At 42.2% G+C, this 26,662-nt stretch overlaps 2 protein-coding genes across 9 annotated transcripts in view; one reads left to right on the top strand and one right to left on the bottom strand.

The window, feature by feature from the left end:
- The window catches only part of eml5 (EMAP like 5), a gene marked incomplete at both ends in the record, with an annotated part of 30,925 nt that extends 12,314 nt beyond the window's left edge, over positions 1 to 18,611 (bottom strand). For both annotated transcript variants that reach the window (XM_079218717.1, XM_079218718.1), the window contains 16 exons: positions 1,280 to 1,373; positions 1,794 to 1,899; positions 2,069 to 2,255; positions 2,392 to 2,510; positions 2,614 to 2,720; positions 4,228 to 4,395; positions 4,489 to 4,701; positions 4,829 to 5,085; positions 5,206 to 5,343; positions 5,709 to 5,910; positions 6,467 to 6,602; positions 7,119 to 7,304; positions 10,665 to 10,733; positions 11,176 to 11,274; positions 13,285 to 13,444; positions 18,415 to 18,611. In XM_079218717.1, the coding sequence (XP_079074843.1) occupies positions 1,280 to 1,373; positions 1,794 to 1,899; positions 2,069 to 2,255; positions 2,392 to 2,510; positions 2,614 to 2,720; positions 4,228 to 4,395; positions 4,489 to 4,701; positions 4,829 to 5,085; positions 5,206 to 5,343; positions 5,709 to 5,910; positions 6,467 to 6,602; positions 7,119 to 7,304; positions 10,665 to 10,733; positions 11,176 to 11,274; positions 13,285 to 13,444; positions 18,415 to 18,611 (2,438 nt within the window). The remainder of the gene's footprint in view (positions 1 to 1,279; positions 1,374 to 1,793; positions 1,900 to 2,068; positions 2,256 to 2,391; positions 2,511 to 2,613; positions 2,721 to 4,227; positions 4,396 to 4,488; positions 4,702 to 4,828; positions 5,086 to 5,205; positions 5,344 to 5,708; positions 5,911 to 6,466; positions 6,603 to 7,118; positions 7,305 to 10,664; positions 10,734 to 11,175; positions 11,275 to 13,284; positions 13,445 to 18,414) is intronic.
- An 847-nt stretch (positions 18,612 to 19,458) lies between these two features.
- ttc8 (tetratricopeptide repeat domain 8) lies at positions 19,459 to 23,297 on the top strand (the record flags this gene model as incomplete). Of its 7 annotated transcripts, XM_079227247.1 has the most annotated exons (15): positions 19,459 to 19,572; positions 19,855 to 19,878; positions 20,002 to 20,122; positions 20,224 to 20,287; positions 20,396 to 20,555; positions 20,883 to 20,972; positions 21,052 to 21,096; positions 21,190 to 21,275; positions 21,375 to 21,462; positions 21,559 to 21,669; positions 21,787 to 21,926; positions 22,031 to 22,205; positions 22,345 to 22,467; positions 22,992 to 23,075; positions 23,181 to 23,297. In XM_079227247.1, 15 exons carry the CDS (start codon positions 19,459 to 19,461, stop codon positions 23,295 to 23,297), a joined length of 1,542 nt encoding a protein of 513 aa, XP_079083373.1. The 7 variants fall into 7 exon arrangements, with proteins under 7 accessions (XP_079083373.1, XP_079083374.1, XP_079083371.1 ...); XM_079227248.1 differs by lacking the exon at positions 19,855 to 19,878; XM_079227245.1 differs by lacking the exon at positions 19,855 to 19,878 and having other exon boundaries at positions 19,459 to 19,577; positions 19,947 to 20,122.
- Positions 23,298 to 26,662: the final 3,365 nt, after the last annotated feature.

Raw genomic sequence — 26,662 nt, 5'->3', positions numbered from 1 at the left:
TTTTAAAACACATTAAAATTGTTTTTAGGCTCCCTTTGTAATCCCAAGCATTACAAACCCACAAGAGACATCAATAATGTCTCTCCTTCTGATTGCATTGCACAATATGAACATTGAGGATCAGGTCCTGTCCATGTGACGCATTATACATAAGTTCTCTAATCGTTGCCCTTTGTGCAAACACCCATTCCTCCTCTCCCAGCTGAAGACTAGACTAGGCTCCATCAGGCCCCTTTTCCTTCCTCCCGCCTCACTGCATTGCCCACCAGGGTCTGCAAAGGACACTAGTGCAGCTCCAAGCTGTCCCTGAGCTGCAGTGAGAGCTTGGCACACAACACACAGGAGAGCAACCCATCATGCATTGCACTAAACTAGCCAGGAGCAATTCCAGTGGAGTAGATAAATATGAACATCAAGTATGACAAGCAACAAAGCAAAAGCAAAGATATTTTAGATATTCTGGTTTCCAGGTTATATAATTTGATCTCCCGTGAAATTCAAAATCACATGTTCTGAACGAATGAACACCTCTCATGCTTTGCAGGTATTCATGTCCGGGAAGGTAATCGCCGTTCATCAAATGTACACGCCTGCTGGGTGTGCCCCATATCTGGTCGCATGTATCGAGTTCATCCTTTGCACACAGCGACCGTTTGCATCATTGTCTCTCCGGCGGTATAGGAAGTCTGTCACATCTAAACTCAGGATTATGTTGCCTTGTACGCTCTTTATCTTTGATGTACTTTGAATATCTTTATTGTCCATTTTGTTTGGGCCATTCGGACAAACCCGTGGGCTGTGGGTACTATCTTCATTTATCTTTATTACCACTTTATTGTTCATGCAGCCCATTTGCTTTGTATCGTTTCCTTGCCAAAATAAAATCTGATGTATTAAGCACCCAAACTTGCCAGGATGAGCCCATGGAAGATTAATTATTTAATTGAATTCAATTATGGATCTGCAGATGGGGCCTTGGGGCAAACTCCTACTCTCATAATTCGGACCCTGTCAGAGTTAAGTGTTGCAGTGGAGCCGCATTTTAATCTAAAAGGTAATTCCACTTTTTTCCTCACCATCAATCACGGTGTCAGCTCTGCACAGCTCAAGTGGCTTCAATTTAGCCCTCATCCATAAATGTCCAAATTCAAACTAAAAGCACTCAAACAATCTTCAGAATTAACAGGAAGGTTTGTCAAATCTTTTTGGATGATGGGACAGCTGTGTGCTGAAGGGCTCTCCTGCAGCCGTTCAAACACTGTAATTGTGCTGTACTAACCGCATGGCAGAGAGCTTCTCCCCCTTCCTCCAGTCCCACAGCACGATGGTGTGATTGTCGTCCAGGCCCACCGAGGCCAGCCGTTTGCCATCCGCTGTGGAGGGAAAACCCAAACCATTCAGAACAGCATATACAGAGCCAGCTCCTGCTTTGGTTCAGTGAAGTTTGGCCCTTGTTAGAAACATAAAAGCAGCCCAGAGGGTTTGTTCTACAGCAGGCGATTCACTGACACTGACATACAGATCACCACGCTGGCTCTGTCTAAGGCCAATTTGGGGAAGCGAGATGAACAGCTCTACCTTGATGCCGACAGACTGCCGAGACTTAAAGACAGCAGATATTGTTTGTTCAGTGTTGCTTGTAAAGTGGGTGTCTTTTGTGAATTTTCCGTTTCTTTATTGCACGAAAGAGTTTTTTTGCTCCCTGAATTTGCAAAGCAATAAAATGCATATTATGTTGAATCTGTCTGGATAGGAGTATTAAAAGCAGTCTGACTAAAACGCCATTGAGTTACCTGAGAAGTCCAGAGCGCACACTCCGAGCTGGTGGAAACCCCTCAACACAGATATGGGTTTTAACGTTTCTGTGTCCCATATGTGGATGGAGGAATCCCTGCCGACCTGGGTGAACAACAGCATCCAAAGTATGTACACAATCCACTTAAATCAACCCATTTACACAAGATAATGTGGGTTCTGATATGGCAAATCATCTCTCTCATCTCATCTCTGAGGAGAACTAAACTCAACGATATGTTGAATATTGTATGTCAGAAGTGCTGGTAGCTACTTGGCCTGTTGCTACAAAGTCCTTGAGGGGGTGGATAGCCAGACAGAGGATGTCATCATCATGGCCCATGTAGAAACGTTGGGTATTCTGCTGCCTGTTGTACACCACCCCAATGGCAGCTACATGGTAGACTATCTCCCCGGTTTGGGTGTAGAACAGGTTGCTTCTGCAATCATAACCCCTGTAGCTGCAAGCAAAAAAACAAAACAAGAAAAAGACTACATGAAGGGCTTAAATGCAAAAGCAGATGTCTTGCCTACTTGAAATTCATCTTACAATAATTTCCAGAGTTTCTCTGTTCGGATGCTACATAGAAAACCTACCCATGAATGAAGTGCAGCTTCACCCCACTCCCGGGTGCTCGCTCTTTCTTCTTCATGGCTGTCGCTCGATGCTTCTCTTTGCACTGTTCTTTCAGCTGAGGTAGATCTTCTTTATAAACCTGGATAAAGATAGAAAAGTGTGTACCTTCATTGTTTTAATAACAAATACGACTTTCAGGGCGCCATGTTCAAAAGGGGAATGTGTTTGACATGATCACAAACCTGTCGTAGATATGTATGCTGAGTCTCCTGCTCGATTTCTGAGTCCATCTCGGGTACGTCTGACTGATCAGAGTCCGATTCTTCACTGTTAGAGTCCGCCAAGGTCTCTGCATGCAGAAACAAGGTTGCATCATGACTTGTATGTAAAGTCCTTCACTGCCTTTAAATCAGAGAAATATCCCACTGCGCACAGTGACAACTACCTGCATCCTGTTTAAGTAGAAGTGAGAGTCAATCATGTAATAATCCTGTGACATCTCCTATTTATCAGGCAGTCGTGCTTCACAGTGACATCGCTCAAGATAAATACAGAAAAATGCTGATGCAGCACAGTAAAGCCGTGCCAAGACAAGGCAATAAGCAGAACTGGCAGCTAAGGGCGGCTACTCACAAGATCCATTAGGAAAATTAAAAGGAAAGGCAGTTAGTATGTTCTTTAATTTCAGAAAGCACAGCTGCGCTGTCTCTGGAAAAACTTGGGAATGACAATGCAATTATTCTTTCCTAGCTTCATTTACTTTCATTGGTTTAGTCTTTCTTAATGTGATGGTCGTTCCATCGCAGAGCGTTGTAGAACTGGTAGATCATGAGCAAAACGTACAGGGAGGGAACAATCTAGTGCATTGCTCTCTGGTGGTTTAGCAGTATAATACATTATGTAACAGCCAACCATTCATACAACCCCTAAAATGTAAATATGAAGGAAAGGGGAAAGAAGATAAGGAATAGTTTGACATTTTAGAGATATTGATCCCACTCTCATGTCTGTGAGTTAAATATGTGGCTGCAGCCAACAGCTGCTTAGCTTAGCATAAATAATGTAGACAAAAAAGTCTCTATTTCATGGGAGGAAATGGATTAAACACACAAGATATAACGGTTAACACTAATTAGTGAGCTTTAGAGGTGCTGATAGGCTGATTTTGTTTCCATTGGACGGAGCCATGCTAGAATAGTTTCCCCCTGTTTCCAGTCTTCGTGCTCAGCAAAGATAACAAGCTGCCAATGGTAGCTTCATTTTTTTATATACAGACACAAGAGTGGCATCAGCTTTCTCTTCTAACTTTTGGCAATAAAATGATGAAGCATATTTTCCAACATGTCAAACTATTCCTTTATGGAGCTCAATCTGAGAGAAGATTAGCTATAGCCTATAGCTTATTTTATAAAGACGGGAAGTAAGAGGAAACAGCTAACCTGGCTCAGTCCAAAGTTTAAAAATAAATAAAATGCCATGCCAAAGCTCTATAGCTTGCTTTGTTGTGGTCTTGTCTATCACACTTGTCATTTTCATTCGTTCTTCGTTCTGTTTGTATGTGTCCCTAAGTGAGCTTCATCAGTGTTGGTAGGCCTGTTTTTGAAGTCTCAGTGAAAAGGAAGTTAAAGTAGACATCAAACTTTCCATCAGGGTTCCTCACTCTGCCTAATTTGATAGTGTTTTGTTGGCAGGAGCCACTGATTTTATGAAATGAGTAATATCAGTAATGGAAGTCACTGGTCTCCATACAAAGCTTCATTAAAATGAAACACTGTTATATTCCTAATTGGATTGATCAGAAGGTAAAATGTAAATCCTCTTTTTTTTAAATACATTAAATAAGGGTACCATCTTACCTTGTGGCGCTATATGCATGGCCTCTTTCGACTTTCTTTCAGGAACAAACTTCCACTGGAACACTGAGTGATCAGCACCACCAATAGTTATGACCCACTGGTAGTCATGTGACCATCTGGCGTTGGTTATATGGGCCGAATGACCTAAATACTTTTTAAATTTAGCACCTAGAATCAAAGGGAGACATATCAGTAACACAGTAGATCAAAATATCAGAACTTAACTTTTCCTAAAAGATGAAACAATTGGGTCTTCTTTACCTTTTTTTACACATGGATATCGTAAAAGTTTGACTAATCCGTAGTCGTCAGCTGTTACTAAAACTTGATTGTTGAAGTTGGCGTCCACAGAGTTAATGTCATTGATGTCTGAGTACTTGGGCCAGATTCCATTAACCTCTGGGCCCAACACACACGTCCATGACGCCCACTGGACCAGCTTCAGCTCTTCCCTGTTGGTCACCTCCTTCCCACCTCAACAGAAGACAGAAACATTTGATCTCACAAGAAAGCTCTGACTGTATTACATCAAAGCAACTTTTGGGGGCTTTTCAGTTGCCAGTAACAGACATCAAACATGATTCAGATAGTTGTAATTTACTTGGCATCCTGTAGAAGAGCCTTCTGCCACTGCCGTCATTGATCTGCAGGCACTTGCTGTCCGTGGACCAGTCCATGTGTGTGATGAAGCTGTTGGAGCCGATGCACTCGCCCACTTTCTTGTACCTCTGCACCACGCCATAGATGTCCACTGAATTGTCATTAGAGCCAACAGCCAAGTGTGCCCCATCGGGGGAATACTTTAACTCATGGATGGCTTCCTTCCTGTCCTTGATGTGGACCACCTCTGTCATGTCTCTGGAGGCAAGCACAGAAATGTGGCTTGAATGAGGAGCTAAATGATGAAGCTCTTCATCATAGCAACCATTAGCAGAGGATCAAAATTGGGCCAAATGGGGCCTTTCAATTTCTACACACCTGACTCTGAGAACGGTGAAGGAGCCATCCTTCATTCCCAGCGCCAGGTGAATTCCATCAGTGCTCACGGCGGCACAGCGGATGGGCTCCTCCATGTTACAGCGAGCTATAAGTGCATGATCTATCAGGCTCCATATCCTGTAGACAGACAGAAGTAGGACAAATGAAGAGGAAAAGCAGTGATGGGATTACATAGTCAAACAACCATGGCAGGGATGTGTGTGGTGTCGGTCCTGCGATGTATTTGGCTTTTTAACTGCATACTGACAGTGAACAAAGAGATTAAAAAAGGAATCAAAATGAATTGGTGCCACACTCTGAGGAATAGCTCATCAAAAAACTATCAAGGAAAGTGTGACAGTTTCTCAGTTTTTTAAAACAAGTGATTGTTCCTCAAAATTGTGATGAGGTTATTAGGTCATTTTAGATACTGAATTAACAGAAATTCACAAAATGTAACAAACATAGGTTATATGATCACTGCAACGCGTCAGCAGCTTCACCTGACTGATCGATCATCACTTCCTGTCATGGCCAGAGGCTTGGTGGGGTGGACAGCTAGCGCCCAAAGCTCGCCCTCACAGTGACCCTGCATGATGAGGAAGGGCTTGGTGCGGTCGTGGACCACCACCTCGAAGATCTCACTGTCTTGCGTGCCCACCAGGATGTGATCTCCCCGCCAGCACACGCTGCGCACAGACAGCCCTGTCAAAAAACACACAAAATGCACTTCAAAATCATGAAAACAATTGATTGAAAGCATGCTAACATGAAAGCAGACAGACGTTTGCAAATGCTTACACAGTAATTATAAGACAACACGACAGGGATGATAAAGACAGAAGGTGCAAATAGCCATTTGCAGACTACATAGGACAGAGATTTAACAGGAAAATACAACGACAGCACATGTTGCCAACTGACTCTGTTTTACTGCCAGAAGAGAATGGAGGAAGCGTGTGGCCTATACGTACATATGATACCTAACATCTCTTCCGACATGGTTATCGACAAGGCTATTAACTCTGTCTGCAATCATATTACCCACCTCTGCTATTTTCACCTCTAGCTACTCTTAGGTCCACGATTATAATATAAGAAATGGAGGAAATAGAAAACAAGAAGGACAATGAGAAATTGCATAATGTTTTTTCTTCTTCTTCTTCTTCTAAATTTACACAATTCTTCCAATGCGGCAGGAGACCAAAGTTTGGCCTTTCTATGCTCAGATTAAAGGAAAAGCGAGGCTGCTTGACATCACCTTTATACCCTTGGTCTGTTTCCCTGAGATCAATGACAGTAATTGGTTTGAAGTTGAGATCCCACAGCCGGACGCAGCCATCTCGGCCCCCGGTGGCGAAGCCTTCTTCACAGACATTCATGCTGAAAATCCCTGACTGGAGGAAATGACAGGCTGTCAGTGAGGATCTGCACAATAAATAAGCAATGACAGAAGCAGCCCCAGCTACAGCCAGGCTTTTGTTTAACAAGGCCTTCACAATTACAAACCTGCTACTGTGGCCTCAAGATATTACAGAACTAGGTAAGGGTAGGTGTCCTATCTTAATTCTTTTACTGGAAAGCTCTACTGATGACCTCCTTTGTGCACATTTGGGCACATTGTTAAACCCTCAGTGAGACATTTTGTGGTACAAAAAGCAGCAATGAACATGTACTGAAGTTATTATTCCCTCCCCCATCCACCCATCCCCTCACCCAGCTGTTGATCCCATAGATATCATTTAATCCTGTGGAGCAAAAGGCTGATCCTTTTTCTACTGAGCAGAATCAAATGAAGCCAGCGTGCATGGCTTTGACCGTGGTTAAGTTTACCAGATTTACTGTGAGTCTTTTGTATACGGTGCAGCAGGGTGCAGAATCAGCCGGAGCCACAAAGCACACAAGCAACTCACTCCATGAGCTCCTTGCACCGTCCTCATCAGATTGATCCCTTTCCACACGTAGATGTCGCCATTCAAGGCACCTGAATATGTGACCTCGTCCTTGGCACAGGCGAGGCAGAGGATGGTTTGGAGATCCCCCGTTTTGCCAAAAACACCACGTTTGGGTGTGAGAGCATTACCGCATAAGCTCCAAAACTGCAAACACAAACAGAAAGAGTGAAAGAGTATGGTGGCTAATAATCCCCCCTGTAATCCTGTCGTGAAAAAAAATCCAAATGGATAATTATGGAATATTTGGACACAAAAGAATGAAAACAATCAAGTAATGTATTGTTTGACATCCGCACAGAGAGCAAACTTCATTAAAAACACACACATTCACAGAGACCTTGAAGGAAAGCAAAGTCACATTTGAATGCTTCCCCTCCTCTTCATGTGATACTGGGGAGTCTTGCTGGGGGTCAGTGTTGTAACCACCTGATCAGCATGCACAGACACAGACACACGCACGACTCATTATTTATGAAGGTCATTGGGATGCATTTGACACGGCCTCGTCTGAGGGCTAAATCCATCAAAAGGAGGAGAGAGTGAAAGAGAGAAGCTCTGTCTGCATGGAGATGAGATCACAGTGAGGAAGCTCGAGGAGGGCGTCTCGTGCTGAGGCACGGCGGTCGACACTTGTAGCAGGAAAAAAAAATCATCACCGTCAAGCAGCAGCAATTGAAAATGTTCCTGCCTAATACCTGACATCTGGTTCATTGCAAAAACAAAAACTTTTCAACTAGAATAACCTTGAACCAGGGTGATTCTGCTACGAACATGCAGAAATTGTCGGTGGTGCTTTTGATAACACAATGACTGGGGCTTGGTAGATAGTTACAGAATGAATAAATGAGCTCCTCAACAGTGACCGCCTGTCACACCCTCACTAACAACTATCCTCCTGATTTGATAGGGCTGCCGTGTGCGAACAGGAGGGATCGATTATCAGAGATGGACATCACAGCCTCCGACGCAGCGCTGCAATCAAACATCTGCAGCTTGTACGCACCTCATCAGGACAGGTCCTTCCTAATCCCGAGCCCCTTACTGAGCTCCGAGTGAGTTTTTGCAAATGCGAGAGCTAAGTGAGAGGGTCGAGGCTGAAGGTTAAGTAGTAAAGATCATAGGTGTGTGTTATCTGGGGCAGTGTATATGCAGGTTGAAGTGTGTCAGGTGCGGGTATAAGGGTTGGCTGAGATGGAGGGCAGCAGGGGGTTTCGTGGCCCAGCCTGTTGCGAAGGCAGCGGGGATGGATGGATGCGGCGTGACTGCACAGCCCTCCCTGGCCGCAACTGATAAGGCAGCAAGACACGAGCGGCAGCTAATCCCTTCGCTGCTGAATTACTTAGAGGAGACGAGATGCTGAGGGGGGTTTAAGGTGAGGCCAGGAGCAGGAGAGGAAAGCACACAGGGAGAGGGAGAGCATAATAGAAAGGTGGAAATGTACTCGAAAAATGAGATGGATCTGTATTGAAATCAAGGCCTGGTTGACAACATTGCTTTCCCTGAATAACACTTTGCATTTCTTAAGCATCCCTCAGAGAACCCCCTGGTATAGTTTAAGGTGCTCCTCTCAACCCAAGATTAGTAATATTTCATTAGCTCAGATACCTTCACCATACCATCAAGTTTAATCTTGTAAATGCAATTAATGCAGAGAGGGTTGTAAGTCATCAGCTACTGCATCATCCCTGTCTGATCTCACTCAGAATATCAGTATCACAATGTCAGACTACAGCGACCCTGCCCTGAATGGTGTCAGAGCGCTAAATGCTACGCTAACAGAGGTCAATTTTTTGGCAGCTCCCTGTAAGGAAAACAAGATGGCTGGGTGTCAGCGTGGCTGGAAGCTGATTTTCTCAAAGCTGCTGTCATTTAACCACATGGTGCCAAACTCAAGTTCCCTTCTTTGGCAATCTGTGGCAACATCAGGTTTACATTATTTATGAAGCATGACTTCATAATGATAACATGATAAATATCAACATATCAGAATTTGACACAGCATGGTATTCAAGCTGTTTGATACATTGTATCCAGGATATTTACTTAATGGGCTTTGACAATGGTTTCCAACCTGAGGGCTGGGACCCCAACAAGGGGTCGCAAGATACATCTGAAGGATTTCAAGATAATTAAGAAGATAGGAACCAGAAAAAACATTTCTGTTGTACAAAGTTCTGTTTATTTTGTAATACTTCCGCCAAATGTTTTCCCTTTTTGAGTTACTGGATGATTTTGCTTCTTTGCGCCTCTAGAAAAAAGTAAGGAACGCAGCTGATGATGAGTAGATAACGCTTCGTTTTAAGGGGTCACAAGCCAAAAAAGGTTGGAAGCCACAGGGCTACAGCTTGCAAAACCGGCGGAATGGTCCTTTAAACAGCTTCTAATAAGAAACTAGTCAGAGGTAGGTGTCGTGTTTCTGTATGTGTGCCAGTCTGATTTGTCCTGAACAAATCAAAACACAAATGACTGTATAATTAGCTAGGAGGGGCTGCGGAAGGTGGAGGTGGTTCGTGGCCTCCATCACAAGAGGTTGTGTATTCCTCAGTCCGCTCGGGAGTGGATTACTGGGACTAAATCTCCCGGGTGCTCTGAGTGCTTTAATCGCTGAGCGAGCACAGGGCCGGCGACCAGATGTCACATGGTCCGCAGGGTGAAGGCTGGGGAATTATGTGGGACAATTGCTGGATTGCCTTGGCATCAGGAAACCAGAAGGGAGGGAAAGGAGGAGGAGGGGCAATACTGGGGGATTCAAACGTGGACTGGGGGGTTGGGGTTTCTGTGCCATGGCGGTGGGCGAAGAGTTCAGGGGGGAATTACTACGAGAGGAGGCAAGTCAAGCTGGATTGAGAGGAGGGCGTCGTCGGTGACGTGCTACACAAGTGGCTCAGTGTTTAGCCTCACAGGGCTAGTGTTCGCATTTCCTATCCGAGCGGGATTCACTTTCTTTGCAATGTTTTGCCAACAAGTCTCCTCTGTGGCTCTGGACTCCTTGTTATTTCCTCACGGCCATGCCACTCAAGGAACACTTCGACATCCTGAGGGAAGGCTTGGGGGAGACACCCTGCATGAACTCATTAAAGATTGATGAACACCACTCTAGAAGTGCTAGAGATAGGCCTGAGAAGGGACGTTTGTATGGCAGAGTGTTTTAAAAAGCTGAATGAGAAGAGCTGAGTAGTAGTCTCATGGCTCCCCACAAAAAGAAAACATTTTCCTTCTCTGCAGTGCAGATTACTACAAATTTGAGGGAACAGACTATGAGTCATTGCCTGTCCTACTTATGTTAAGTGCCTTATAACCATAAAGTGAATTAGCATACATCTATTTTAAGGCTCTGATATGGCCGTGGCGATAAAGCAGAGGAGGCAGGGAAGAAGGGGGCACGGAGCCAACGGAGCCGACCTCCTCAAAATCTGTTTTCAAATATTATGCAAATGAGGAACTGCAGCTCTCAAGAGCCGGCTGTAATCTGCACCGTGTGGAATGACCCGGAAGTGTCTGTACCTTGATATGTTTGACACCACAGCTTACAAGCTTGCTCGGCTGGTACAAATCCCATGATATGTCAAATATCTGTGGGGCAAAAACATACAGCGCATTCAATATTGTTCGACAAACAGCACAACATCATATTATGCATCATATTGATCCTTCATGTAAATCGCTAATGTGATGTTCATTTATTTAAATTCTGTTTAAATTTAAACCTGACAAAAATAAAATCAACAGAGGAAATGAAAATAAAGTGTATGTGTGTGTGTGCGTGTTTCTACAGGCTGCGTTTTAATATGTGTGGGCTGAATTAGAAAAAAAAGCAGCTGCCTGTATTTCATCTTTTTTAAATTCCTTTCCATTGGCTGTGCACCCTCTCAGAAGGGCTCTGGAAAGCTCACAATCAATCAGGCCTAACTTGTTTATGTCCCCTTTGGGCATGCACTCCATCCTGCATCTGTAGCTAATTGAGGCGGTCGATACTGAGCTTATGACGGTGACAGGGGAGGAAGAAAGCGTCTACCCTGTCCGTGTGACCGGGAGCGGCTGCCAAAACCTTCCCTCTCCTCCAGTCCCACACACAGATTGTGTTTTTAGAGTCCAAACCCACGGACACCAGACACTGCAAAGAGAGCAAAGAAAAAAACACATCAGATTGAACTGACTCTGCTCTGTTGCAACAATCACTGCCAAACAAACTAAGCTTGGTCCACTGTGACATGGCAGACCACAATAAAAGGGCTAATGACGGCTACAGAGAGCAGTTGTCCCGCCCCTGGCACTTCCAGTGAGCACATTTGAGTGCTTTTGCTGGAGGAGCCTCCTATAGCTGACTGAGTGAGTAGGCAGCAGCAGCAGTGGAGCAGAAGAGAGGAGAGCAGCTCTTATGGAAGTCCTTCTCCACTCTGCAGCTTGCTTTCCATGATAAAGGATGTCCTCTTATCCACTGCTGAATAAGTGCTCAGCTATGGAGAGGAATTTCGGGGAATTTCGGCCTGCAGAGGAAATATCTCAACCACTTTTCAAAAGATTTCCTTGAAATATTGATGCATCTTTGGTCCCCAGATGAGGAACCCTAATGACTTTGGTGATGGCGTTTTAGTTTTTTGGTAAATGTCTAAACAACTGTTCGAAAGACTGGCATTTCATTTGGTGCACACATCCACGTTCCCCCAGGATGTCTTTTAATAACTTTAAAAATGTCGAAATATGACCCAATTCTTTGTTTTATAAACAAATACCTGTAAAACTAATAACAGTCGCATCAGCCTCAGCTTGACTTGTGTTGATGGCTAATTAGCCAGTTTTAGCATGCTAACACGCTAGACTAAAATGTTTAACGTGATAGACATTATACTTGCTGAACATCAGCATTGTCATGGTATCTATAGATAATCCGTTTTGCTAATATAAGCTAATATATCCCACTTACAAAAGCTGGCATTAATTAAATATGATTGCTGAGACGCCAAAATAAAAGGGTACCTTTCACTGCCTATTTACTGTTGAGCATAAATGAAAGTTTCATGAGGGAATATTGTCAGCAATCATGTATACAGGCAGGTTTTTAATCAAGACATGAGCATAATGTGGCATGTAGACTGGTTGGAATACTCGGAACAACAAGAATAAAGTACAACAAAGGTCATGAGTTGTACTCTTCTTACCAGTCAGCACAACTGCAGCTCACACTGAAATACCTAGAAGAGATGTCTCAAACATCAGTGTATATTTTGATATTGCTTTAATAGATGGACAGGGAAATGGCACAAGGCATTCCTCTGGATTGTCCTGAGTTCAGCTCTGACTTCCTCTAATCCAGGAAGGAGGGAGATGGAGAGTAAATAGAGCTGCTAAACTGAGAAGCGATGGAGCATCCTCTGGCTTTAAACATTGTCACATTCCATCTAAATCTGCAGCTCTCTACCCGAGCAGAAAAATAGCACGGGGTCATCTCCTTGTCTCTTACTGCAAGATACAGGAGGTGTAACTACTGTGGCATAGCGAGACTTCCAAAGATAAAAACCTAGACATGCTTTCTGCACAGTATCCATCTTCATAGTCCAAATCAACATTGGGTGGAGGCTGCGGTGGGTAAATATTAACTGGTGGTGAGTCTCCAGGGAGCTGGAACAATAACATTAACCGGTTTAATTTCAAGTTACAAATAATGTGCACGCGTTGCATGTTCCTGCTATCCTGCTAACTGTGTTTTCACGTGAGTATTTAAGTCTCCCGGTGTGCTAAAGCTTTTCTCACCTTAACACAACCAGGTCCCGTCAAACTCTATCATGCACAGTACCAAGCATTGCAGCTGACTACAATCTACCAAGTAGAGCATGTCTGGGTGCAGCTGTCCAGCCAATACTGCTGGAGTATTCACAGATGTGTCATTCAGAAACTCAGCCCAGCGGGCCAGCTGCAAAAGCCAGTGTGCAGCTCTTGAGTGGGGTTTTGATTGCTGAGCTGCCTAAACTTTCAGCGCTGTCTGTGCTCTTTTCTACACAATAGAAACCAGTGCTTTGCGAAATAAAACAACAAAAAACTGGGGCAGCAATTCAAACAATGCTCGGGATATTATTCCCTGGGATATTATCCTTATAGTTTGAACATTATCGGGGTACAACTCTACCTGTCCCTCCAGGTCGAAGGCCAGGCAGGCGATGCCATGTGTGTGCACATCCTTGAGGATGGACACAGTCTGCACGGTGTAGGAGTCCCAAACACAGATGTAAGGCTCCTTGCCCACCTGTCCCGTGGCCACCAACACACTCTCCGGATGCAGAGCTAAACTGTACACACACAGAGAGAGAGAGAGAGAGAGAGAGAGGAGAGAAAACATCTGGTTAGCCATTTTGCGTGCTTTTGAGTGTGTGCAGTGAGCAAACGAGGGATTCACCTCCCAGCAGAAACCACTGGGATGAGATGAACACATTAAGTCTGTGATGGGTCTGAACAGGGAAGCAGAGGGGCAGCTTGACGAGGTGACATGGTCCAATTAACTCAGTCATGCTCAAATACACAGCCTGGCTTCATGCGTGCCTACAGGGTGTTCATAGAGTATAAAAAGCAGCATTGGCGAATCTGTAAATTCAATTTTTCCCCCCAACTTTCATGTTCAATTTCTTCAGCATCCCTTGAACTACTCTCTGCCCATTTCACCTTTTCTAATTCATCGGGGTTTCCTCGCATCACCGGGCATATGTTTGTAACACTGTTACATAATCTCTCCCCTCCCCTCCCCTCCACTCGTGCCTCCCCCACCCACGAGCAGTCCCACTCTACAGCTGAGCAACAGCCTGCTGTATAAAGCTGTCACTCCCTCCCCCTTTCTCCACCCATCCTTTCAGCGGCTGCCAGTCACGTTCCAGGCAGGCCTGAGTGATTCACTGGGCAATTCTTCCTCTTGCCCTGTCCCGGCCTATATATTTCATGCTGCGGCGGAGCTACCCCCCATTATAATCAGGCTGCCTGTTTTGCCAACTGCTCTCCAGAATTTCTAATCCTGGCTTGAATTCAGACAGCCGTCTGGATGAGGCCTCAACCTGCCGAGTCCAAGCAGCTCATGACAAACGAGGCTTCCTTCTTCCACGTTCGCTTTACACCTTAATCTACCTCCCTTTCTCCGTCCTCGCCCTCCCAAGCTTTCAGGCTTAATCATTCCATCTGACTCACGACACCTCATCTGCATTCCAAACACGCCGCCACCAAGGACTTGACAAAGCTTTGGCGGTGTAACGTCTGTGAACGCTGAGGTGTGTGAGATGTGACAGGTCGGATCTTTGTCCTCCCTCAACCCTCTCTCCTTGTTCTCTCTCTCATCACCTTCCCACCTTCTTTGTTGAACCGCTTTCCAACCTGGCACAATTTTGCATCTTATTTTTGTATGAATTATATAATCAGAGCAAAGCAACTATTAATAGCATTCAGAGGAAGAGAAAAGAAGCATGACTGGACCCCTTTGAGATGCAGACAGGCAGCAGAGAAAAAGCTTTGGCACAAGCAGGTAGTGCACAGTAAATCTGTCTGGTTTGACCCTGGAACAACAGGAAACATGAACGCTGAGGAATAAAATGGCCAACAGCTATGGAGTCAATCTGGTGCCAAAAGTATTTGCAGGAAACCCTGAAACTCAGCTAGACTTTCACTTCTGTTATGTTTCCTATCCTACCAGCTTTATTGTGTGTCCATGTTCCTGCTTCGAGTCAGCAACAAGATCGCTGTTTCATTTACATTTCTGTCAGTGGAGGAGCTCGCTAAATGCCAACACTAATGACTTAGCCTGCAGTGCATCGCCGGGGTTCTCCTGTTTGATACGGGCTACGGCTGTCTTCCGTCTGCCAAGTCCTGTCGTACAAAACTGGCTAAACCCTGCGGCAATTAAACAGCCTGTTTCCATGTAGCCAGAAGAGTTGCTTTTAAATTGTGAAGATGCAAAGATGCAGCACAGAAAGAGACAACCGTCAACTAAGCCAGAATAGCACGAGACACACCTTTTACACTCCAGCGTAATTATGTTTCCTTCTAATGAGGTATTAATGGTAATATGTATTTTGTCATCATCAACTCATAAATGTATTAAAGTTATACAAAAATAATAGTGATATTAACATCTGGGCTGTTTCGGAGTGAGAGTAAAGTACAATATCGGAGCATCTGGAGCGGCTTCCACCTCTTCTGTGTGAAACATTCATAACACCACCTTTTAAATGAGACGTCTGTCCGAGTTTATTTCTTCAATCGAGGTGACGACGATGCTGAATCATGCCATTGCGCTAAGTAACTGGACTGAACTCTGAAGGATCCTAATTGGGGGAGACAGATCTTCTCTTTAGAGACGAGGCAGCTACTCACAGTGATGATGGAACCAAAGAGCATCTCGCTGACACTCTGCACAGAGCACCGAAATATGTGTTCAGGTAAGAAGCAGAAGCTAACGCATAGGCAGACAGCATTGTCACCAACAGTAAAAGTGGTTGCTGTGTGCTTTTTTTTCTTCTTTTTTTTATAATCTACTAGACCGTCTTTTATTGGACCATTTTTTTACTGATTGAATACAGAGGTGACTGACATTGTCATAGGAAGTACACAGCACAAACCAGGGAACAAGGGGAGATGGATTCATGTGTAAAACATAGCTATTAGCTCTCATGGCGGTTATCATCATTACATATTCACCTCATACTCCAAAGTAATTTGTTTCACATGCACAGCTTTAACTTGTGCAATAGTTATATTGTTAGAAACTCAAATATACTGTATGGGATGTTTATCAAACACACTATAACGACTTTACGGAACAGGCTAGTCAGTTTTGTTCTTTTGATTTTAGCCTGCACATAAATATGCAGAGTTCATTTGCATTAGCTCATACAGTTCACAGATTCACTGTGTCTCTCTCAGCTCACTGAAACAAGACCAGTCTCGGTCTGGCGTCTATAATCCATAACTCTGTCTGTCTATTTATCATCAATAAATAAGACATTTCTGTATCCATAACACATTCTCATTATCTCTCACTCTCCATCAAAACAAAGAACATGAATGAGCCAAGATTTTGTAAAAACAGCAGAAAATAAAGGTAGCATATTTTAAGACGCTGTTGCCAACACAACACCTGATTTTTGGAACAGACATTTATGTTTTTATCGTTACAAAATATCTAAAATATGTTCCTGCCCCTCTACCCTTCCCACCTGGACAGGATTCTGTGCATGAATGTGTTTGGGTGCATTGTTCGGGTTCATGTCAGTATTGCAAAAAACAAGCTTTGTGGTTCTGACTCTTTAGCAGTCGCCTCAGGTTCTTTGAGTTTTAGACTAGAATACATATCTGAGCTGCAAGAGAGTGGAACAAATACGATGTGAGGAAAGATCAGCAAAAAAAATTTAATACTACTAATTTTACGAACAGTCGAGGAGGATTTGTGGTTTAACTAGCAAATGAACAGCCTCAGTGTATTATGTTATTGCTCAACAACCTATGATTTAATTTAATTTAATTCATAGACAGCTGAGCCTTTCATTCATGTGAAAACCTTTTAGCTCCTCCACATCTGACTGGGAGACCAGTCTGAAGGGGCTGCAGGGCAAGACAGAACCAGGCGGGAGAAACAAGGCCAGCAATTAATTCATGAAGTAAAACATCAATTTAGATGTAGCTCACAAACAACCCAAATAGACCAATACAAGGGTAAACAAGAGCAACAAAGGAGATAGGATTTTTAATTGCAGTGCTATCTGAGGGGGCTGCGTCTATTCCACGAGTCAATGCAACGTAAGAGCAGTCCAACAGTTATTCGACACTAAATCTGAGGATTGCTCCTGGTTGTGCCATCGCAGTCAAAGGAAGTGTTCATGGGAGCTTCACAAGCACTCCTCTGAGATCTGCATTTAAAATGACTTTTAACTGGTGTGTGTGAACAGACAGCTCAAGAGATCTGTGTAGCTTTTTACTGTAAATGTGTTCAAATCGCCAAAGCTGTCATTTCTATGTTAAACAGCTTGGCTGTAGAAAATGCAAACAGAAGACCAAATAACAGCATAAGGAGCTCTATGTGATTGGATCCTTACAACTTTGCTTGCAATAGTGATAACAGATGTACAGATGGTTGATTTAAATGGTTTACCAATTCATTACTTTAGCATAGTCATTAGTCTTGCACATGCAGCCTCCAGCTAAGTGCTTGAACTCGGGCACTTCAGCCACTGGGAAGCAGAGGGTTAGTATCTCTATTGTTCCATTAATAATGGAGCAGGAGTCCAGCTGATACCGGCACAGCATATAATGCTGGTCATCTCCAGGCCAACCCACACATACATGTCAACACAAGCGCTGGAGCGGTGGACACAGGTCGCTGTTGCATGGCATGCTGAGTAACAGCTTGAAAAGCAGGATCATTCCATGCGTCACGTAACACTGGTTATTTTGCTGTGTTTTGATTAAAAAGAAGGTGATGCAAGGTTTGTTTGAGTTACTAAAACCCACAGAAAACAATACAAGGACCCAAGGATCCTTTCAAGGACAGCTGTGCTTTTTCAGAATTGCACAGCAGTATTAACCACATGAGTATTGACCAACATGTGCTCGAAAGACAAGACATGTAGGCTGCTGTTTTGGAAAATATTTGAATAAATGTTGAAACGTGTCTGCTACAGATAACGGTGACAGCAATGTAAATCTCCCCCAAAGAAAAGCATGTTGATTCATTGTTTAAACAATAAATTAATAGTCATTTATGAGGCAAAAATTCGAAATATTTGATATTAACCCATTCTCTGGTGAGGGAATTTGCTGCTTTTATCCTTGTAATGTTTTGTTATAAATTAAATGTATTTTGAGTTTTGGACTGCACGTTAAACAAAACCATATTTTAAAAGAATCCTCACTCGTGAAAATATGTAAGTGGCATTTTCTTCTATTTTAAAGATTAAATTATTAATTAAGGTTTGATAATGAGAAAGAGAGAGAGAGAGAGAGAGAGAGAGAGAGAGAGAGAGAGAGAGAGAGAGAGAGAACACACCCCTGGTGAAAAGTATGTGGAAGGGACAGTTACAAATTACGGGGATGCTCCTATACGTGTGTGTGTGTGTGTGTGTGTGTGTGTGTGTGTGTGTGTGTGTGTGTGTGTGTTTGTGTGTGTGTGCCCCCTTGAGCTGAAAAAATGTATATCATATTACATGACACAAGGTGACACCCGCACCCACAATGACAACGCTGTCCGAGGTGCTGAAACAAACTGGTCCGCGCATCATTACGCTACCTGATTATGTCATCGTTGTGCCCCAGGTAAAATTTCTGCTTATGCTCCCGGGTGTTGTACACAACTCCCACACCTGCGACGAAATAGACTATTTCCTTGGCGGCGGTGTAGTACAGGTTGTTGCGGCACTGATGTCCTCGGTATCCGTACACCCACTCCAGTCTCAGGTGGCAGTTGGGAGCAGTTCTGTCAGCCATGTCCGCACTTCCGTGTGTGTCCCTCTGTCGCTATCGCGTAGGTTTTCTGATATAGTGTCATTCACCAAAAAGGATTTATTTTAAGCCCGTGCGTCCCATTAGATCCGTTGGATTTCCACCAGTCCAGAGAAAGCGTTGACATTAGGCATAATGTGAGAATGTGTTGTCCGGTAAGATGAAAGCTCTCTATGTCTATTTCAGAAACAGGTGTCTACGCTGCTGTTCTCATGATGAGAGTTTACTTCCACTGCTCGCAGCCCTCCTCGACACAGGTCACAGCTCCTGTCAAATCCTACAAAGATGGAGCTGCTCTGTTATTCCGCAAGTGCCGCCCACAAAGATGACGGACTTCCGTGTCGTCCAATCAGATCCCTTAACTCATCTTCGAGGAATATGAAGCAGGAGACGACAACTCCGTCATGGCCAGCAAAGTTATGCGGGACTAATATTTACTGCTTAAAATAATTAGAATTTAACATAAACTCTTTGTGTCTTACTGAACAAATCATACTCTAAGTATGCTCTTTTTTTTCAAACAAAATACCCCTAAAATAAGTAGGATTTTATTGTATTTACTGTTTTAATAATATGTCACAACAACTATTATACTTTAATATTCGTAGATGTCCCAGTAGATGTGAGTTTTGTAAAAACGAAAATGACACAAGAAATGTAAAATAAAACAAAAAGACAATATTTTATTTGAGGAACTTCAGCAGTGAAGCCCCGCCCTCTTCTGCCGTTGCCGAGCGACAGAGGAAGCATTGGTCTCTCCGTCCATGGTCGCCGTCTAAACAGCTCGCTAGCAGACTTTTACACCTAACGTCAGACTTTTCCCAACTAAGCGATGGAGGTGAAGATGGACCCTTTGTTTCTGGCGTTGAGCTATTTCCGGAGGCGACGGCTCCAACAATGTTCAGACATTTGCACTAAAATATTACAAGACAACCCGTACGACCAGGTACTGTGGCGTCGTTAGCTTAGCATGCTAGCGATTATCCCTGAAGGAAAGCCTCCTTGTTTGCTAGGAATGCAATAGAAGCTGGTGCATAATCCTTATTAGTCGAGTGTTTGAAGGTTATCCCTACGTTGTATTCATTGGCAGTGGCGTCCACATGTTTCTCATTAGCTGCTGTTCATGGTTACTAAACCACATTTATTTTTATATGCACCAAGTTTCCATTAATTCATAACCCCCTCAACTTTCTTCTTCTCTCACTAACTCACTGCATGCTGTCTTAAGGACTCCTCCTTACCTATCTCAGAGGTAACCTTGTTACTCTCTACCTTCCTTTTTTATACGTTTGTGGTGTGGATGGTTCAACACAGCTCCAGACTGTTCCTTGTTCACCTTTACATCCATATGACTGAAGCGTTGTGTGTTTCTCAGGCTGCATGGAGCTTGAAAACTCGCGCTCTTACAGAGATGGTATACATCGATGAAATTGAGGTCGACCAGGAAGGGATAGCTGAGATGATGCTGGATGAAAGCTCTATTGCTCAAGTTGCACGTAGGTGTAAACTCCTCTCAGCACCTATAGTTAAGAAATGTAATAATTCATACATCTACTCCATTGTAAAATGTGTCTGATAAGACTTGACTTTCTTCCAGGACCAGGAACATCGCTGAGGCTCCCAGGAACAAGTCAGGGCGGAGGTCCCACACCGGCTGTCAGGTACTGTCTGCCAGAAAATGATTGTGTAATACCATTGAATTTGACCATTGATAACTTATTCATCAAAGTAGGAGACGCCTGATCTGAATGTTCTTTTCTGTATTCCAGGCCTTTGACCCAATCAGGGCGTCCTATCACAGGATTTGTGAGGCCAAGCACACAGTCAGGACGTCCTGGGACAATGGAGCAGGCCATCAAGACCCCACGCACTGCAAGCACTGCTCGTCCTGTCACTAGCGCTTCTGGCAGATTCATTCGTCTGGGAACAGTGAGTAAATATTCCTTGTGTCAGTCTGACTGAAAGGCTCCATGTGCAAACACAAATACACTTTTCCCACCACAGAACAGAGCCTCTGCCCACTGTATTTGGGCGAACATAATTCATATTATCTTCTTAAAGAAATATATCATGATAACATGATATTTTTGTTTTATTGATCTTTGTTTATAGTATTTTCAAATACAATATGTTATATTTACATTGTACCAATATCTTCTTGTGCACTAGTTTGTTTTTAATAGTTTTCTTTAGCTATATTGACAAAAAGAAAGCCTAAAACAATGAGCATGATATTTTGTTTCACCGTTTCTCCAGGCTTCGATGTTAACCAATCCAGAAGGACCATATATAAACTTGTCAAGACTAAATCTGGCCAAGTATTCCCAAAAACCGCATTTATCCAGGGTAAGATTGAGACCATCACTTGCAAAAAATAGTCATAATTTCTTCTGACATGTCAAGTAACCATACTTTCCCTTCTCAGACATTGTTTGAGTACATCTTCCATCATGAAAACGATGTAAAAAATGTAAGTGCTTGTAAGTGATGAAGAATATGTGTTTTACATTGTAAGATTGTTGACGATTATTCATGCAACACAAACTTTTATTTTATTATCCAGGCTTTAGATTTGGCTGCTCAAGCTACTGAACATGCTCAGTTTAAAGACTGGTGGTGGAAAGTTCAGCTGGGGAAATGCTACTACAGGTAACTCACTGGCATCCAAATGGTTGGAGCTCAACATTTCTGCTATTGAAGCATCATTTTTGTAATCTATGTAATGATTAATATCTCTGACCTTTGCAGGCTTGGTTTATATCGAGAGGCAGAAAAACAGTTTAGATCAGCTCTCAACCATAAAGAGGTGGTGGATACATATCTCTACCTTGCGAAGGTCGTGACGCATTACCAATTTGTTGCATGATGGAAAATACCCTCTTCCTGATGCCAAAAGTTAGCTATAAAGGAGCGTGTGTGTGTTTTCCCTTAGGTGTATCAGCGCCTGGATCAACCAATCACAGCCCTTAACCTTTTCAAGCAAGGTCTGGACCACTTTCCTGGTGAGGTTACTCTTCTAACAGGAATCGCTCGCATACATGAGGTACAGTATGTCACCATGATCCTAAATATATTTTCCACTTAGTTTTCACGGCAAAAACAACTGCCAAAATGAAAAAGGAAACACACATGTACTGTTTATTCTGTGACATTGCCACAGGAGATGAACAACATCTCATCAGCCACCGAGTATTACAAAGATGTCCTGAAGCAGGACAACACTCACGTGGAGGCTATAGCCTGTATAGGCAGCAATCACTTCTACACTGATCAGCCTGAGATCGCCCTGCGCTTCTACAGGTCAGATGCACATTTATGCATAATTGATGTATTGTTCCACTATATGTTTTGAGAAACTACTGTATATCGCATCTGTGATTCAATACGTTTTCTCCCAATGCTAGACGGCTACTTCAGATGGGGGTGTATAACTGCCAGCTGTACAACAACCTGGGCTTGTGCTGCTTCTACGCCCAGCAGTACGACATGACTCTGTCCTCATTTGAGAGGGCTCAGGCCCTGGTGGCCAATGATGAAGAGCAGGCTGATGTGTGGTACAACATAGGTCATGTGGCTGTGGTGAGTTCACAATCCCCAAAAGTATCCCAGAATGCCGGTTGATTTAATAATATTCAATTATGATGAAAGAAAGTAGAGCTCACAAGCTTACAACCGATACATAGGTTGGTAACAAAGTGCATGTGCTCTATGTTTACAGGGCATAGGAGACTTGACTCTGGGCTACCAGTGTTTCAAACTGGCTTTGGCTAATAATAATGACCATGCAGAGGCCTACAACAACCTGGCTGTGCTGGAGCTGCGCAAAGGACGTATCGAACAGGTGAAGATATACCTTTAGAGTCATATTGGTGTGCTTTAAGACATTAGTTAAGAACCATTAAAGTCAAGGCATTATTGTTGTTAAACTTAAATATAGCATGTATTAAGAATTTATTGTTTGAAAATGTTCGTACAATACAGTAGTCAGCATCAGCTGGAAGTCGGTATGCTGCAAGTTGAAAGCTGAAAGTGCAGGGATAAGAAAACAGGTGTGTTGGGGATCATAAATGTTAGTTTGAATGGGAGTTATGTGCACAACTAACATTTTGTACAGATGTTTGGATGTCAAACCACACATGAAATACCAATTATTTTAATCTTTTAGTTGCCCTGAAAGTCTGCTTGAAACACTGCATTACATCATGAAGGTTTTTGGATGTGCGATAGTCTTCAACTTCACTGAAACTGCAACTGAGCTAATAAATTGACAGAATGATGTCGTAGCTGTCTGATTTAGAAGATGCCCTACTATGAATTAACAGAATAATGTCGACAATACTAACGGTTGTCCTGTCTTTGATCCAGTCTAAAGCATTCCTGCAGACGGCTGCATCACTGGCCCCTCACATGTATGAGCCACACTTCAATCTTTCCATTCTCTCTGAAAAGGTAATTTGTCACTCTTTCATATATCTAAATATCTAAAAAATACATATCCAATAGTGCGATCTCCACAATACAGTCTGCCGATGTGACGATGTTGTCTGTTTCCAGATTGGAGACCTTCAAGGCAGCTACACCGCCGCCCAAAAGTCCGAGGACTCCTTCCCGGAGCATGTCGACACTCAGCAGCTTCTGAAGCAACTTCGGCAGCACTTTGCGGCGCTGTGAGCGTCCGGCCAGCATGCTTAGAAAGAAAGGTGTGGTTTGAATAATGCAGTAGTTAAAGATAATAAATATTGCGCTCTAGTGGTAGCCATGGGACTCCTGAACAAAAAGGTATCACAAATGAGATTGGCAGGTATGTCCGACATGGAAATCAACAAATGGGCATTAGTTCTGCTTTGTGTTTATTTATCAATTGATACGTATACACTAATGTTGTCAGAAGTGGCCTTGTTTGTTCATTTGAACTTATTTGTCCATTCTACATTTGAGCCCTCTGATCCAACAAGACGGCTGTTTTGGGAATTAGCTCCAGTGGTTATTGTTTTATTAGCTTCATTATCATTATCCATAATGATAAATGTCCTGGATTTCTGCAAGCTTAACTTAACAACTCCATGGTAACTGACACTTTAAGTGTTGATTTGTCACGCAACATATGACTTGTAAGGAATGTACAATGTATGCGAAGCTGGGTGTTTTCCTGATAAACTGGTACCGTAGTGTACAGATTTGTATAGTAGCAATTCATATGTACATAGTCAAAATATGTATTACAGTATCATGGTTAACCTACATTTTGTAGTTAATTTCATAAATTAAATGTATTTTTGGTATTTTTCCATTTTGAAGTCTCAGCAAATATTGACGTGACAATAAAAAGAGATGTAAAAGTCTTTAAGAACAAGTTAATTCATTCATTCATTCAAACAATTCATTGAAAACAACATTTGATTTTAAAATACTACATTAACTCGCAGACATTGGTGGTCTTTGGCAAATCCATTTCAGGTCAAAATGACATGGAGCATCATTCCAGGCCTTAAAGGGGTTGTCTCTGCGATACGTCGCTGCACAGTCCTCATTACCCGCATTGTTGGGCTCCCCATCATTCCAGTACCTGAAACAAATGATAAGTTAATGGGCGATAATAACTGCTCTATAACTATATGTTTAAACTAATTGCGTATTGATTTTGAAGAGTGGTATTACGAATTGATTATTGCCACAGCTCTAATTATGAGAATGTGCTATCACAACAGTTCCTCCAATCCCAATATTTGACTTAAATGAATTAACTTTTGCATTTGTTTTGTATCTATGCATATGTCACTGTTACCCTTGAGTCAGTCTTGTTCCATCCAGCCATTTCCAAGTCCCTTCCTCCCCCAAATCGCTCAATCCGATCCAGAAGCCAGTGTGGCCTGCTATTTCAGAGGGGTCCCTGTACCTATTTATCAAGCCGCTTATTGCCAGCTGCCAAGACCGGAAATGTACAAACACACACATAAATGTCAGTGGGGGAATGTAACTAAGTTATGAGTTATGAGACTTTATTCTTCTACTCCACTACATCTCAGAGGAAAGCATTGTACTACATACAGATGATATTTTTTCATATCTTTCCTACCGCATATCTCCAGATTGTGTGCTTTTTAAATATTTTTGATAAAATGAAAGTGTTCCTGTATGTGTTGAGATAATTCCTCTTGAGTTAAATAAACTATTTATGAAAATGAAGGAAATGCATCGTCGCAAAAGATGAAAAGTGGACATTTTATAGATATGTGGGAAACAGATTAAGCATAGCTGTAGATTAAACTACCGAAAAGTATAATACGGAATTACAATTAGCACAACCTTAAACATCACAATGCAACATACACATGCAGCAGTAATATTAATTAAAAAACATATATCATATATATGTATATATAATATACACACTGTAATCGTAAAATACTGACAGAACATTTTACTGCTCACTGCTTTTTTTTATTATTCAGGACTTTCAGTACTTTCACTTAAGTAAAGGATCTGAATACGCGTACAGATTAATTTATCTTGTTGGGTTCGATCTTACATTGACCTCTTTTACTGCTCAGATATAAAATGTAAAGCATTATAAAAGTGAATTACAATAATTGAATTGCAGAGTTCGTCCAGGAATATTAATGTATTGACTAAATGTTGAGTCTTACGTGTGTCTCTCTGCTGTCTAGCACTGCCAAGTCACCTCCTAGGCTTTTGCAGAACTGTCTGGCGTCATTCCATGATCTGCGTATAATAGCACCAGAGAGTGCGAAGTAGTAACACACTGAGTTTAGGAAAGTCCATCCTGGTAGACAGTGTCTGCAGCCCTCCTCTGTTGCAAAAGAAAATGGAAACATAGTGTGTTGTTTGAGTCACAATCATTACATTTTTAAACCTTGATGACACAACATATCTGTTTAAAATAAACTAAACAAAAGCTCTTACTAATCATTGGGATGTAGGACTTCAACGCGGAAATGTCCATGTGATGTTTGTCACGCATCTTTTCGAACTGTTTGGTTCTTATACTCTGGTGTTCAATCTCCCATTTGGTAAATTGCTGCTCACTGATCTGGCTTGCCAGCTGTTTCTTGGCTTCGTCCCTGCTTTGGATTAAAGTGTTGTAGGAAGCCTGCAGTTTGGCCACCTCAGCGTTGATGTCCGTTATCGCCTGCCCATCGGTTAGTTTGTTATCTGTAAGTGGTCAAGCCAGAGTGTTTCTCAAGTTAAAAATAGAAAAACACTTTTTACAGTACATATACAATTGCCTACAGTGGCTATACATTAATACGTCAAACATGAGCACAGGATTAGGAACAGAAAAACATGTATATAGCCCACAGTATTAACATCATAGGTGCATTTATAAATACATTTCTCAGTTATCTGACTCCATCCTTATTATTTATTATTTATATGCATGTATAAAAGTCAGAACAATTAATCAGAATCAGAATCAGAACCATTTATTTGCCAAGTATGTTTACACATACAAGGAATTTGTCCAACATTTGAACATTTAACAATAATCACACAAAAACATTTAACAATAACCAATAAGTGCAATAAATGGGAGAATGACTATTTACACATTTTATATATATAATGTAGATATTATGTTAGTTGCAATTAAATATTAATTTCATTTTAATAAAAATACATGAGATATATATTCATTTAATTTGAATATATATACATTACATATCATTTAGATATATTCATTTAATTTGAACATATATATATTATTTAGATATATTCATTTAATTTGAATATATATACATTACATATCATTTAGATATATATATATATATATATATATATATTATTTAGATATATTCATTTAATTGTAAAATAATTGTCATTTATCGTAAAATAATCATAAAGATAATGATGATATGCAACCTTGTTAGCAAATGTTTCCTAGGACACGCGGAGAAACTTTAGTATTCATTTAGAGTTGTATTTGTGTCCCTGTTTGTGTGTTGACTTCCCTTTTGTCCCTTTTGATTTACTAACTTTAAAACATGAAGTCAAAGGCTGAAAAGCATGAGCTAAAT

Source organism: Taurulus bubalis (assembly GCF_910589615.1).
Source record: "Taurulus bubalis genome assembly, chromosome: 1".
Lineage (NCBI taxonomy): Eukaryota > Metazoa > Chordata > Actinopteri > Perciformes > Cottidae > Taurulus > Taurulus bubalis.
This window is presented reverse-complemented; position numbering and strand designations above follow the sequence as displayed.